Source organism: Rutilus rutilus (genome assembly GCF_951802725.1).
Source record: "Rutilus rutilus genome assembly, chromosome: 11".
Classification (NCBI taxonomy): Eukaryota; Metazoa; Chordata; class Actinopteri; order Cypriniformes; family Leuciscidae; genus Rutilus; species Rutilus rutilus.
Window position 1 is genome coordinate 38,372,144 of NC_140216.1, and position 14,716 is coordinate 38,386,859.

The 14,716-nt window shown below is 35.9% G+C and overlaps 1 protein-coding gene across 9 annotated transcripts in view; it reads right to left on the reverse strand.

Moving 5' to 3' along the window:
- Positions 1-14,716, reverse strand: part of ptk2aa (protein tyrosine kinase 2aa) — a 108,326-nt gene that overhangs the window by 22,156 nt on the left and 71,454 nt on the right. For 3 of the 9 annotated variants that reach the window (XM_084423856.1, XM_084423855.1, XM_084423852.1), the window contains 12 exons: positions 12,990-13,130; positions 11,921-11,998; positions 11,258-11,365; positions 10,070-10,187; positions 9,691-9,721; positions 8,649-8,713; positions 6,222-6,236; positions 5,523-5,579; positions 3,518-3,541; positions 2,218-2,315; positions 976-1,060; positions 681-781 (listed from right to left, as the gene is read on the reverse strand). In XM_084423856.1, coding sequence (XP_084279982.1) covers positions 681-781; positions 976-1,060; positions 2,218-2,315; positions 3,518-3,541; positions 5,523-5,579; positions 6,222-6,236; positions 8,649-8,713; positions 9,691-9,721; positions 10,070-10,187; positions 11,258-11,365; positions 11,921-11,998; positions 12,990-13,130 — 921 coding nt within the window. Of the gene's footprint in view, positions 1-680; positions 782-975; positions 1,061-2,217; positions 2,316-3,517; positions 3,542-5,522; positions 5,787-6,221; positions 6,237-8,648; positions 8,714-9,690; positions 9,722-10,069; positions 10,188-11,257; positions 11,366-11,920; positions 11,999-12,989; positions 13,131-14,716 lie in introns of those variants that run through there. The other 6 variants (XM_084423858.1, XM_084423859.1, XM_084423854.1 and 3 more) reach the window with 3 other exon arrangements.

Below are 14,716 nucleotides of genomic sequence, written 5' to 3' on the forward strand. Positions count from 1 at the left end.
GACGGGAAACTTATTAATATGACACTTTATTCAACAGGAAGAACAGCTCGAACGCGCGTCATACGTCATTACGCTATTTAACGTCATTGCACATGCGCAGTCCTTTCAGTTTCGGTTTTCAATCCGATCAAGTGTTTACATGTTCTCTCGATCGGATTACAAAAGGGATAAACCACCCCTTTCAACCCGATCGAAATTTCATTCGGATCGAGCTCAATCGGATCAATTAAGGTGTTTACATGAAGGTTTTTTAGTCCGATTGAGCCGTCAATCCGATTATAAGTGTCCATGTAAACGCAGCTAGTGTCTCCTCTCCACCAGTATGCTGGTGTGTGGTGGGCGTTCTGGTGCAATATGGCTGCCGTTGCATCATCCAAGTGGATGCTGCACATTGGTGGTGGTTGAGGAGATTCCCCCATCTATGTAAAGCGCTTTGAGGTCTCAGAAAAAGCGCTATATAAATGTAACGAATTATTATTATTATATGGGAAGTTTGGGAGATTTTGATTTGAATTCAACCTCTAAGAAACATAAAAAGAACACGTATGTATGCTATAGCTCGCTGCCACATCACAAATGGTGAATCTTGGTTCGTCTCAGTTTTAAAGGAGACGGCAAAACAAAATTAGGAGCCTTTGAAAAAGCATAATGGGGCACTTTGAAACGACAGCAAGTCTCACCTCTCCGAGCGTGCACAACTCCATGATGATCCAGACAGGATTTTCAGTGATTATTCCAATCAACTTCACAATGTGCGGATGGTCGAACTGCCGCATCGTCACTGTCAAACGTTACATCACACAAACATTCTCATGCGAAACACTTTTGCAAAATCATAATGGTTTTGTGGGATTCTCACTTCTCTAAAACTGTGGTTGTAGTGACTTCCTTATATTCAACTTCAATATAACCCATAACTGAGTCAGCTAAATGTGATGTGGGTCACTAGTGTGAAGCGTTACTTGAAATACTCACGAGCTTCCTGTAGGAACTTCTCACGCACGCTGTCAGAGGTGCAGTTCTTACACGTCTTTATGGCCACCGATAATGAAGGATTCTCCTGTCAGGAAGAGCACATGATGATGTCAAACACATGCACCTCAGAACCCGTGTGAACAAATTCAAGAAAATCACAAAGTATTACAGTATTTCAACAAACAGAGACATTTTAGTTTGTTTTTACAGTTTCAGAACACGGTAAAGAGCAGGTGACAAAAGGAATAGGTTAATAAATACTTCTGGGACATTACAAAAAAAATACATTTACAATTATACATACAGTTTAAAACTCTGATTTGTGAGACATTATATAGACAAATATAAAATGAAACAATTCTGAATAAAATCAATAATTATATATATTTTTGTAAAAAACGAGTATTTTTTGCACCTTAAAATGATTTTAAATTCCAAATATATTTATTTTAAAAGAAGAAAAACATGAGAAAACAGAAGAATGGGTAACAGCGTTAGATTTAGCCTAATTTAAGATCTCGCTCTGTTTAGACTAGCTAGTTTGGGACTTCTAACTTGCTGACTTATTTTTTCTTTCTAATAAACTTATTTATCGAGAAATATTTTTGCAATAACTTTCATAACAATGTTTTAAGGTTAAGCTTAATGTATGCATTGAAAACTACAATTAATGTTCTTAAGACTAGCTACTTTTAATGCTAAATAATAGTTTATCAAAGATTTCTAACAATTCTCACTCCTAACATTTTTTGCATGAATAGAGCGGAGCAGGGATGATGTCAGAACCAGGAAGAATGATCCGCCGCTGGTTCCTTCAAGATTTCCCAATGGGGCTGTATAATATATATATATTTTTTTATTATTTATGAGTAAAATAATTCCAGTGGTAAACATAACTTGACGATACTTTGACATTTTGTCCTACAGTGTAAACTGCACACACTCACACCCCAAACTGTCACTTATCAGAAACATATGTTTTCAAAAATAAACATAACTGCTTCAAAATTCGCATTTTCAGTATGGGTGTGTGTGCAGTTTGTGTTGCAGAACACAACATCAAAGTATCGTCAAGTTATGTTCACCACAGGCTTTATTTTACTCATAAATAAAACCCCCATAATAAAAACCCACATGAAAATCTGGAAGGAGCCACTGGTGAATAAGTCTTCCGGGTCCTGACAGTGTTTGTTTGGTATGGACTGATGTTTGGACTGTGCGGATGATGAATATGCAGTTTACCGGACTCATGTAAACCCCTTGGTGGACGTCACCGAACTGTCCCTCGCCGATACACCGTCCCAGCTCGATTCTGTCCCGCTGGATCTCATAGTCCTGAGCTACGGACGGGAGACACAAGGAAGCAAACGTCACAAACCTGAAGTTTACCATCAGAGGAACCTACAAACATCACAAGCCCTGATCGTCACGTGTGTTCAGAGGAACGACATGCTGCACACGAGCAGCTCTGACGCAAACTTTCAGCACAATATTTACTGAACGCAGAGCTCACCGATTCACCAAACGTTGCCAATTGCAGGTTTAGAAACACTGAGGTCATGAACAAAAGACCTTAGTCAGGGTGGACGCCATATTTAATAGTCCACAAATGAAGACGAGGCTGTGAGCGACAGAAAGACATGCATTTAATGCGTTCCAACAATACATTGAAAATATGTCTATCCAAAAAAAATAAAAAATAATAATAATCTAGATGACAAAAAATTGGTTATGAAAATGAAAGGTAGCATAAAATATTAAGATGATGCTGATTAAGATGAAGTATTAGCAAGATGAAGTGAGCAAACTGCACAAATATGCCAGATATATTCATTTGTCATATTAAATATGGCGCTCAGCCTGACTAATGTACATAACCTATATTAACATAAGTATTCAATAAAGTCTTAATGTTATGTTAAAATCATAATACAGCAAAATAAAAAACATGTAAATAAGTCTTTGTAACATTATAAATGTCTTTACTGTGATTTTTGTTCAATTTAATGCATCCTTGCTGAATATCATAGTAAAACATAAAAAAAAAAAATCATAGTATTCCAAAAAATGCACCATTTATTAAAACAAACAAACAAACAAACAAACAATATAAATAAGCAAAACAAAAATCTATTCATCGTCTACATATCAATGACTTCTGCAGGTTTTCAGTTAACCAGAGTATTTAAGCTCATAAATATATAAATGGGTTATTATTAATAATCATATTATTTTTATTAATATTTGGTTATGATTTTGATTCGGTTATTATTAATAATCATATTATTTTGATTAATAATAAAAATAATAATAAAACAAAGATGACTGACTGGTAGATCGTAACACTGACAACGCCAAGGTCGAGGGTTCGAATCCCACGAGACACAATTTGACACATTTTATGAAAACCTGCATTTGCCAATAATACGAGAAGGAACCTGCGACTAAAACAACACAAGCACACGGCAAAACTGAGATAGAGAGAGAGAAACAGAAAAGAAACAGAGAAACACTGAGAGAAACACACAGACGATGGCGTTACCTGCGTCTAATCCATAGCATTCGGCTGGTTGTTAAAGAGAAGAGTGAGAGATTGGGCGTTTAGATCAGAATTAAAGCTCAGGATGAAAGAGAAACAGAGGGATGAGATGACAGACATGTCAAACACTCAGGAAAAGAGCTGTTATAAACCGTCACACTGATGTATGTGTGTTTGTATTCAGTAGATTACAGAAAATAAAAAATTACATGGAAAATGAGCAATAAAATAATTTCGGATCAGATCTCATTATAAGAGGTTTAGATCATTTTCTTGCTTTAACGATGAACACTTAAAATTGATACATTTCTCAGAAAAGACGACCTTTTTATTTTTTAAAGAATGCTTAGATACTGGCACTTTTTGCACTTTTTGCAGTGAAGGAGCAAAAGCAATATAAAATTAGTTCATCCGACTCATGCGCTATGATAATATTCCTCTGAAGCCAAACGTTAGCATTAAGTGATGACAGACACAAATGTAACCTTGTGCTGTGGTGAAAATCCTTTTGCTTGTAAATCTCATTATGCTACATTATCCAATCTGTCAATCTTCAATCTTTCGATTAGCACAGGTTTTATATTTATTTTAGCTGATGCACCTCAGATCAATGTGGCCCATAATCAATCAGCTGCAAAAAAAGAAATGCTTGCAAAACCTGTGCTAATCGAAAGAAAACAAAGTTGATGAAAAGACTGAATCTAATATTTGGCAATAACAAGACTTTTTTGTAGGCAGGCCCATTTTTGACCGAGAACACCACAAGGTTATTGAAATAAATATATATGTTTTTCTACACTGTGAGAGCAAGGTCAGTAAGTTTTTGTCCAGTGCGATAACATTATCAGTTTTGGGAAAAGCTAAATCCTCTCAGTAACACAACGTGAGGGTTATGTCTAAAATATAAAGCATCAGAACTATTGGAATAAAGTGATATGTATTCTATATTTGTGATGCTTTCTTGTCCTCTCTGGAGCTTGACAGTCCATTGACTTTCATTTGATGAAACATTCAGCTGAACATCTGCTATTGTGTTGCACAGTAGGAAATCATACAGGTTTGGAACGACATGTCATTCGTCTTCAAAATGTCACGTTTAATTCAATGTGTTAATTGACATTCTTTTCTAATTATTTGTGGAATTTACAAGCAATTTCTGAGAAAAATTAGTTTTACCATTTTTTTTTTCCTCCCTGTGTGAGTAAATAACGGCACATCTTCATTCAAAGACACTCGTAACACATGAAGTCGGAGTGTGTTCAGAATCCTGTGATTGTACAGGCCCGCATGTAAAGTCACACACTCGTGAATGTTAGTGTGCATGCAGTCTGCAGTTGCTGACTCACACACACACATCTCACATCTCTGACTTCTACGCTCTTACTAATAAAAGGCTCTTTATTGGCATTGATGTTCCATGAAGAACCTTTAACATCCATAGAAACTTTCCATTGCACAAAAACAGAATTTATAGTGGAAAAAGTTTTTTTTAGGAAATGGTTATATTAGGAACTGAGCACTGGAAGGTTCTTTGGGGAACCAAAAATTGTTCTTCTATGGCATTGCTGAGAAAATCCTCTTATGGGACCTTTACTTTTAAGAGTGTAGAGTGTTTATATAAAGCTAACTCAGATTAAACTCGTTGCGTTTTTACAGTAGATTAATAAGAGAACACTCAAAGCGAATTGTGTCTGATTTAGCCGAACCCAGTGACACACACACACACACCTAATTTTACCTTGCATTGATTAATCAAATCGAATAAATCTCGACACAAACTCTCGAATGAATCCTGCAGGAGTTTCCAGAGAGAATTTTCTGGAATGTCAGACTGGATACTTTAAATTGCATTTGCCGCCACATCAACAAACCAAACAAGCCAGACAGGGGAAAAAAAAAAAAGGTCAGGATTTTGGCTCCGAAAACGTACGGATCTGGACAGAAACATCTGGATCCCAGGAGACCGTTATACACACACTTCACAGACAGCACGAGTGAGGGTACTTACTAGAGGGCATGGTGTAGGTGTCTTCCTCATCTATGATCTCTGCGTAGTCATCCGTTTCTGCAGGGAGACAGAAGCAGTGGTCAGTATCTCATACACACACACACACACACACACACACACTGGCCAAAACAACGCCCCCTCGGTCACTACACCACCCGAAACACATGTAACCTTCCACTACAGAAACTAGAGCCGGCCGAAAACAAAGCCAAGAAACTCCTCCATGAAGACACATACACACACACACACACTCAAGTGCACTTCTCTCTTTTAAACTCTCTGAACTCAATCTGTGTGGCTCTGAGTGTCTGTCTGTCCAACCGGCCAATCAGAGAGCAGCTCTGGCTGTCCAACCGGCCAATCGGAGAGCAGCTCTGTGGTTGTGCTTGAGAAAGCCAGGGGAAGGAAGTGACTCTATCGTCTTCATGCAAAACAGATTTAGTCCAGCGTTTTTTGTTTTTGGGAGAGGTCACACTCTCTTTCTCTAAATAATTACACCTTTAAAGTCTGTCTCATAAGGAATGCAGCGAGCAAAAGAGCAAGTATGCGCTTCAAGAGAAGGAGATGCAATAAATAAAAAAAACTCACATTTACACAGTAAACTGAAACATACGCAAGATTGTCTATATTCAAGTAACTTTCCAAATGCACACAGTGTTAGTTAGAGATCAGAAATGAAGATCACAAGTGAAACTTTACCATCTCCACTATCTTCTGCAGGTCCGAGGAGAGCATGCAAAGAACGGAGAGGATCAGAGAGAGGTTAATTCATCAGCAGGCATGAACACACACACACACACACACTCATCATGAACTGGTTTAGAAGCCCTGGCTGCAGCTCCTGCAGTAAATGTGTTTTGTTCATGCTGTTCTGGGAGTCATTAGAGTGGTTATATTGGGTTAGACGTGCTGCAGGAATGTGTGGGATGAGATTCAATTGGGACGTGGACACACTTCTGCCTGTATTGTTCTGCCACGGGTCTAATTCAGTGCAGTTCACTGTTGAAACAGAACTGTTTTTATATACTTTATTCATATAATAAATAATATTAATTGGGGGCAGGTTTACACTTTTTAACATTATTGGCAAAATCTTTCAAAAAAAACGGCATTGCTATTTCATCACTAAACCAAAAGAAGAAAAAAAACAAGAAATGATATTTCTGCATAAAGAAAATTACCCTACTTTTAGAATATTGTCTTAATAAATACTGTATTCTCATCACTGTACTGTACTGTTCCTCCGCAGGTCTAATTCAGTGCTTTTCACATGGAAAAATGTTTGTATATATTTGCTCTTATACATTTTTTGTATAATAAATTATATTATTTGAAGGCAGATTTTTTACATTTTAACATAATTAGCAAATTAGCAATAAAATTGTCTGTAAAATATTGCCTTATTACTGAATTTTTTTATTTATTATTATAATATGTAAAAATTTATAATTTAAATATTGTTTTATTATATAATATTTTTTATTATATATATATATATATATATATATACATACATATACACACAGAATAAATATATACAAATATAAAAATAAATTATATATATATATATATATATATATATATATTACTTACTGAATATATATTATAACTTATTATTCAATTACTATTCAATGAAAATCAATTTACAAGTAATGTGCATTACTGACATGACAATAATTTCATAAATAAGCAACAACAACAAACAAAATCCTAAAATAGACTTAATTTTGTTTAAGCAAAATATAATTGTTTATTTTTTGGCATTTTGGGGTGAAATGTGGCCTGTTTCTTCATGAAATTCATTGATTAATCAATGTCAAAGGTGCAGACGAAAGAGACTGAAGCAGACTGACACCTCAGCATCTGATATGAACCATAAAGTAAATCAACATTTTGATCTGCAACACATATGGAGGAAGTGTGGTCAGTGATCACATGTGAAGCAGACTGTGATTTGATTGGTCAGCGAGGTAGAAACTACATCCTGTTAAGAGACATGAGACCTTTGCATACTTGAATCAATATAGCATTAAAAAAGACAAACACAGCAGAACATGATCGGTTGAATCAGGAATCAGAGCTGTGGTATGAACACATGAGAAACAGATCGAATATGCTTTGGTAGAGAGCAAGTGAGGGTTAGTGTTAAACACACACACACACAGGAACAGCGTGTACCCTTAGGAGGAGAATCATGGGAACAGAGGACAAACGGAAGGAGAAAGCGTCGAGCTTTAGCAGCTTTGGTGGGCGTCTGAACCACAGAGTCTTCAGTGAAGAACGACAGATGGAGAGAGAAAGAGAGTGAAGCAAAGCAAGGCAATATGGAGGGAGGAATGGACACACAGAACAAACATATTTATCTTCCAGCTCCGCGACAAAACACTGAACACCACATATGGCCAGACTTTCACTATCAGGCCGTTTCACACCAACACTGATAGCATTTTATTCACTAAATGAATAATGCACATCAGGAAGTGGTGCAAACACACCCAAAAATGAGTGCTGAAGATAATACGCACAGATGAAGCATGTTTTCATTGACATTGACTTGATTTTCACATGCAAGGTGCCTTTAGAGAGCGACTTCAGGTTTGATTATGCTGCAGATCTCAGATGTAAACAGCTTAAAAACAGCAGACACATTCATGAGCTAAAGATACCAAACATCTGGAACACAAGTGTTGATGATGAGCTTTAAATGTGTGCAGATGTTGCAGGAACCAGCACAACATCTTGAAGGCATCAGATATCTGAGATATTAACGCTTTAAAGACTCTGTGAAACAGCATTTGCAATTTTAAATGTAATATTTCAGAGCGAAATCAAATCTTCAGCAGGACATAATGTCGGACGGGACTTGATTTAATCCATTGTGGATATGATTGGATCCAGAAGTGTTAAGTTATGATATTAAACTATAAAACAGGGGAAAATCTGTGGGATTAACACCTGTTTTAAAAAAGATCATATTTTGATATGAACATATTGTAGATATCATTGTTGTCTTAGCAGATCTGATCTATCCGTGAACTCTTTTTTGGAGAGTCTTTACCCAGAATGCTCAGCAGGACATCAGTCCGATAACCCTGATGACTCAGATGAATGGGAGGCGGGTCGTACCTGAGACAGAGATGGCACGAACTCCTGCCCGAATCCCCTCGAGACGCTTCTCATTGTTGGCAAGTCTGTGGAGAAACAATTTCATTAATGAACAAAATGGTGATTATTAATGTTTCCATGCACACTATATCAAAACCCAGTTATCCAACCATAACGACGACTTTCAGAGGCTCACGTGAGCGCTTGTTTGGTACCAGGTCAAAACTTATACTCAAAAGATTTTACGTACTATACATGACACATGCAGAATTAAAACATATGTAAGCATATGTACTTTGAAAGACATAGTATGTAATATTATATATATATATGAAGAGTTCAGATGCAAAGTGCCATCTGAAATTTTCTTCTAGAATGATCATTTTTATAAAGCTTGTATATTTAAGTTAATTTCACTTAAATGACAATTAATAGATAATTTGCATTGCCATTTCAGTGAAATTACTGAACTTAAATATACAAGCTTTATAAAAATGATAATTCTAGAAGAAAATTTCATTATGGCATTTAGAGGCTTTTGCATCTGAACTCTTCATATATATATGAATATATGCAATGCATACAATGTATATAATACAGTATGCCTGGAATAATAATATAAAAAACAAAATAATACAATATAATAAAACATTATATAAATATAATACATTATATATTATATATTGTGTGTGAATTAAAATATATACAATATATATATATTTTTTAAATATAACAAAAATAACTAATTTAAAAGTTATACAGCATCATTAGGCTAATTTAACATCTTGATATATATAATTATTTATTTATAATATATAGCCTAATAATGTTCTTTAGTAAACTTTATTGGCAAAAAAATCAATGTATTAAAACCATAATAACATTCTTGCCAAATGATCACAAATATATTGTGAATGTTTGATATATCGCCCAGCTAATTTCCCAATCTTTAGTTCTGTCCTGGTTTAGTAGTGTTTAATCTTTAACAGCTGGTCAATTAATATCCGGCCAGACAGTTTATTAAACAGCTCAGGAACGGCAGAGGAGTGAATTCATGACTTACTTTGGAATGGATGGAAGAGCTCTCTCACCCTCTGTAGGACAGAGAAACACATCACATCAGATTATGAATCAAACTGAAGGACAACACACACACAAATATGAAGAACTGCACTTCATAATTTACTACAAGATGTTCTTATAGACCACTGGACTTATTTTCTCTCTCTCTCTCTCTCTCTCTCTCTCTCTCTCTCTCTCTCTCTCTCTCTCTCTCTCTATATATATATATTTAATGACTTTTTATTTGTGTCCTGCTGAGCTCATTGAAATGGACAGCTGTGCAGCTTCACACTGAGATTTTCCACTCAATACGTCCCATTCATAGTCGGATACTCTATACCACAGACATCCCACAATGCAGCAGTGTGAGGGAGACGTACCTTTCTGAGGTCTGACGATGAAGGACTGGCTGACGGCGCTGAGGAGTCGACAGTAGCCGTCGATGAGGTCGGCCATGTTCTCAGCAGTGGCGAAGACTGGCGTGCTGATCGTGAGAGGCTACGAGAGAGAGGAGAGACTCACAATGAGCCATTATAGAAAACACCAGCCACACGATGACGTCAAGCTACAGCAGAGACCAGCTGCGCAGACCAAACACACACACACACTCACACAGCTGAAGACACGCCCACAAATAACCTCAGACACGCCCACAAATGCCTCAGGTAAACATGTAGCCAGTCTAGTCTGACTCACAACTTTAGTTTAAATCAGTGTTATTTTTCTATTATTCATATACTAGTATAGTATGTATTAATATTTTGAGTTAATTAATTTTTTTATATATTTTTCAGTTTAAATTTTTAGATTGTTTTACTAATTTTGTTAAGTGATTGTCATTTTATATATATATATATATATATATATATATATATATATATATATATATACACATACATACATACATACATACATACATACATATATATATATATAGCTATAATTTTGTTTTTGTTTTTTTTCAGTTTTAGATTTAGTAATTGTAATACTACAATGTAAACAAAAATTAGAAACATTGCTTTGGCAACTAACTGAACTAAACTAAGTTTATTTATTTATTTTTACTTTAATAAAAAAAATGTTTTTAATGTTATATACTTTTGTCATTTTTATTAGTTTTTTTAATAAATATTTATTTCTATTTAGATTCAATTTATTTTTATTTCAGTTTTAGCTTTTAGTAAATTTGGTATTTTAACCAAAAAAAATTTCAGTTAGTTACAAAGGCACATTTTTTTTTTAATCTAATATTTATAATTAGTTTTATTTCAGCTTTGTTTCAATTGCTGAATAGGATTTTTAGTAGTTTTAGTTAACAATAACAATACCGGTTTAAATGAGCCTAACGAATCCGCCACAGCGTCTGAATCTGAGTAAAAATGCCGTTCAAAAGACAGACAGACAGACAAAAAGTGCAGACAAAGAAACCAAAATAACAGTGACGGTCTGAAATTACAGCGCCGTCAGCTGGATTTACACCCTTCTGAGTCACACATCTCAATCTAAACACTTCCAACAGCAGATCCTACAATCAAAACATCGACTTCATCTCATGCGCTTTGGTTTACCTCTGCGGCTCCTGCCACGTCCAGCTGCAAGACACCTTTCCTCTCCTTCTCCTCCACGCACGAGTAATGGATGCTCTGCACCTGTGTGAAGTTGGCCAGATGTGTCGGCTGAAAGAATAAGAGACACAGGTGGTGATGCACACACTTGTAATGAGAAAAATAAGCTTTGAAACAAGGAAATCCTTATGAGTTATGATGTTTCCTGAACATTCCATCCACTTTGCCTCAAGACAAAATCCTGCGTCACAAACCACAGATGATTAATCAGCAGAAAACATGATTAACATCCCTTCAGCAGTGACACATCAGAGCGGTGTGTTTCTCTCAAGAGCTTCTGTGTTCCCGTCAGAAGCCCTGAAGGACTCTGGGAGATTAATACGAGGCGATACACCAGATCACAGGAGGATCTGCATTAATTAACTTTGTACTTTGTATGAACTGGACAACTATTTTTGCCAGTGCTGCAGACTGTATCAATATCAGCCAATCAGAATATTTGCTGTTTAGCATATAGTGATGTGAAGCAGGATTTTGGACCAATGACATTCCACTGTGGGCGGAGCTATTCATAAATGGAACCAAGCAACTGACAAAACAACTCAGATTAACAGAAAACAGATGGAACTCATTGTTTGTTGCTATGGCGATGTTGATCTGAGTTACCGTGGAACCCTTGTCTGTCAGGTAACTGATTCCCTCCTCCGGGCCGATAGCAAGATCCACCGATATGACCCAACTCGACTGAGAGAGAGAGAGAGAGAGAGAGAGAGAGAGAGAGAGAGAGAGAGAGAGAGAGAGAGAGAGAGAGAGAGAGAGAGAGAGAGAGAGAGAGAGAGAGAGAGATACATATAACAAGAATGTTGCACACATTAAGAATTCATTTAAATGTAATCAAAGAAAATAATCATTAAGTGTCAGCAGGGTCTTACATGAACAATTGGCAAGCACAAATTGGTGAGTAAACTAGTTGTTGGGTTTATAATTGTATAAGGAGCTGCTATTTTTCTCTATATATATTCCTTGCATTAATCCACCTAATTGAAAACAACCCATGATATAATATATTAAGTAAATGCCAATGTAGTTTGGGGTTGTAGTTTCTGAAAGAAGCATTTATTTGCATTTATTTGATCAAAAATACAGTAAAAACTGTAATATTGTTACCATTTAAAATAAATGTTTTCTATGTGACTATAGTGTCAAAGTGTAATTTATTCCTGTGATCAAAGCTGAATTTTCAGCATCATTACTCCAGTCTTCAGTGTCACATGATCCTTCAGAAATCATTCTGATTTGCTGATTTGCTGCTCAAGAAGCATTTCTGATTATTATCAATGTTAAAAACTGTTGTGCTGGTTCATATTTTTCCCTGACACATTTAATTTTTCAGTTAAAAAGAACAGCATTTATTTGAAATAGAATCTTTTGTAACATTCTAAATGTCTAACTCAAAGGTTACATTGTTACATTCTAAATGTCTAATTCTAAACTGTGACTTTTGATCCAGTTATTGCTATTGAAAATCTCACTGACCCAAACTTTTGAAGAGTAGTGTATAGTAAGTAGTATAACTAGTAGTAGACATTTTTCTCAAATAATTTTCCAATGGTTTGTTTCTTTTCTTTTTTTGTAGACAAAAGTTCATTTTTGGACACAGTGTCAGGAAATATAAGTCCTCCATGGCCACCAGGAGGCAGAAAAGGCCCGTGTTTGAGCACATGACCTGCCGTACCCCTAGAGCACAGCGAAAGCACTCTTTGTCGAATCTGTAGACGGGCGCCAGGATCTCAAAAAACTTCAGTATGCTCTGCTCGTCGTTCAGGTTGGCGAACTGCTTGAATGTTTGCTGGATCTGTTTCCTCAGCGTTTTGGCCTGAAACACAGAGAGAAAGAACAGCGTTACACCTCACACACTGAATGAAAACAGTAATAAACTGACTGAAAACAGAACGTTAATCAAGTCACATATGACCAGCACTAGCTTAGAAATGACTCAGTTTCGCTCCAATAACATCATACTGAATCACAGCGCTATAAAGTGCAGGAAGCGAAAATGTTAATTAAGAAATTTATGTTATAACAAGTTATGCATCAAATATTTAGTTTTTGCAAATCACTAACATGAGTAATAGTAAGGAGCAATCACAATAAATATGGTTTGCTATAGTAAAATTATGCCTATATAACATAACAGAATTACCCAGAATCATTCAAGTTCATAACAACCATCAAATTCAGCTGTCAATCAAATAAAACATGGCAATCTTCATCTCTCCTTAACACTCAAAACACACAAAACCAACACACTCCATCTCATTTTCTCCTCTAAAGTCAAGTTGACACATGAGAATGGATCTACTCTGCTATTAGAGATCATCTGAGCTCTGAAAGGCATTATGGGTATCTTAACAACATTGAGACGCCGATCCTATCAGACAAACATGTGAGGGGTCACTTCAGAGGGACGGTCCACCCTTCCTGAGAGGAAGTGCGGCCCCGTATCGGGTCTTACATCTGTGCAGGAATTATGGGAAAGATCTGACAGACCAAACAAGAGGGTGGAAGGCAGGATTTCTTCTTCTTGGGCCTCAGAAACGCACCTCTTCTTCTCTTTTATTACAACACGCCATTTCAAATCTTTTTTTACTTTTTATAATAGAGAGCCGTTGATAACAGTGGGTGAATGTTCACTAAAGCATGTAAAAGTTCATTATTAATCCGATTAAAATAATAATAAAGATTTCACTGCTTTGAAGTTAAAAGAAAACTGATTAAGAAAATATATAATAATCATAAATAAATAATAATTAATAATAATAGTGTAAGTAAAAGTAGTAAAACTGATGATAGCTAAAATAAACAAATGAATGAATAAAAACACAAATTACAACTTTATATTATACTGTCATCAAGACTAATATGTATGTTCCCTTTATATGATACTTGAATATTAATCTCTGTCATCTATTATCTATCTCCTCATTGGTCTTATAGGAATATTTCTGCCATCATTTACTTGCCATAATGTCATAACGTATTACTGTATTTTTGATCAGATAAATGCAGTCTTGTTGAGCAGAAGAGACTGTAAAGATCTCACAGGACCCAAACTCTAGTGCTTTTATAGCACTTTGTTTCTCACGTTCGCTCACTTTCACTGTATGGAAAACAGCAGCTCATCAAAACATTGCCTTTTACGCTCCACAGCAAAAAAGACAGTCAAACAGGTTTGGATCGACATAAAGACGAGTAATTGAGTTCACTATTCCCTTAATAAGCCCTTGTGAAAAGCAAACGAACGCATTATTAAAAAGAAGCCCCACGAGCTGAACTCAATAATGGCTGAACTTGATGTCTGCGGTCGGGGTGACAGATGGCAGCGCTGATCATTCAACCCCAGATGAGGTCTGCCCTATACGCTGACACTGGAAACTCTTTAAAACATTTTCTAGGAAGAGA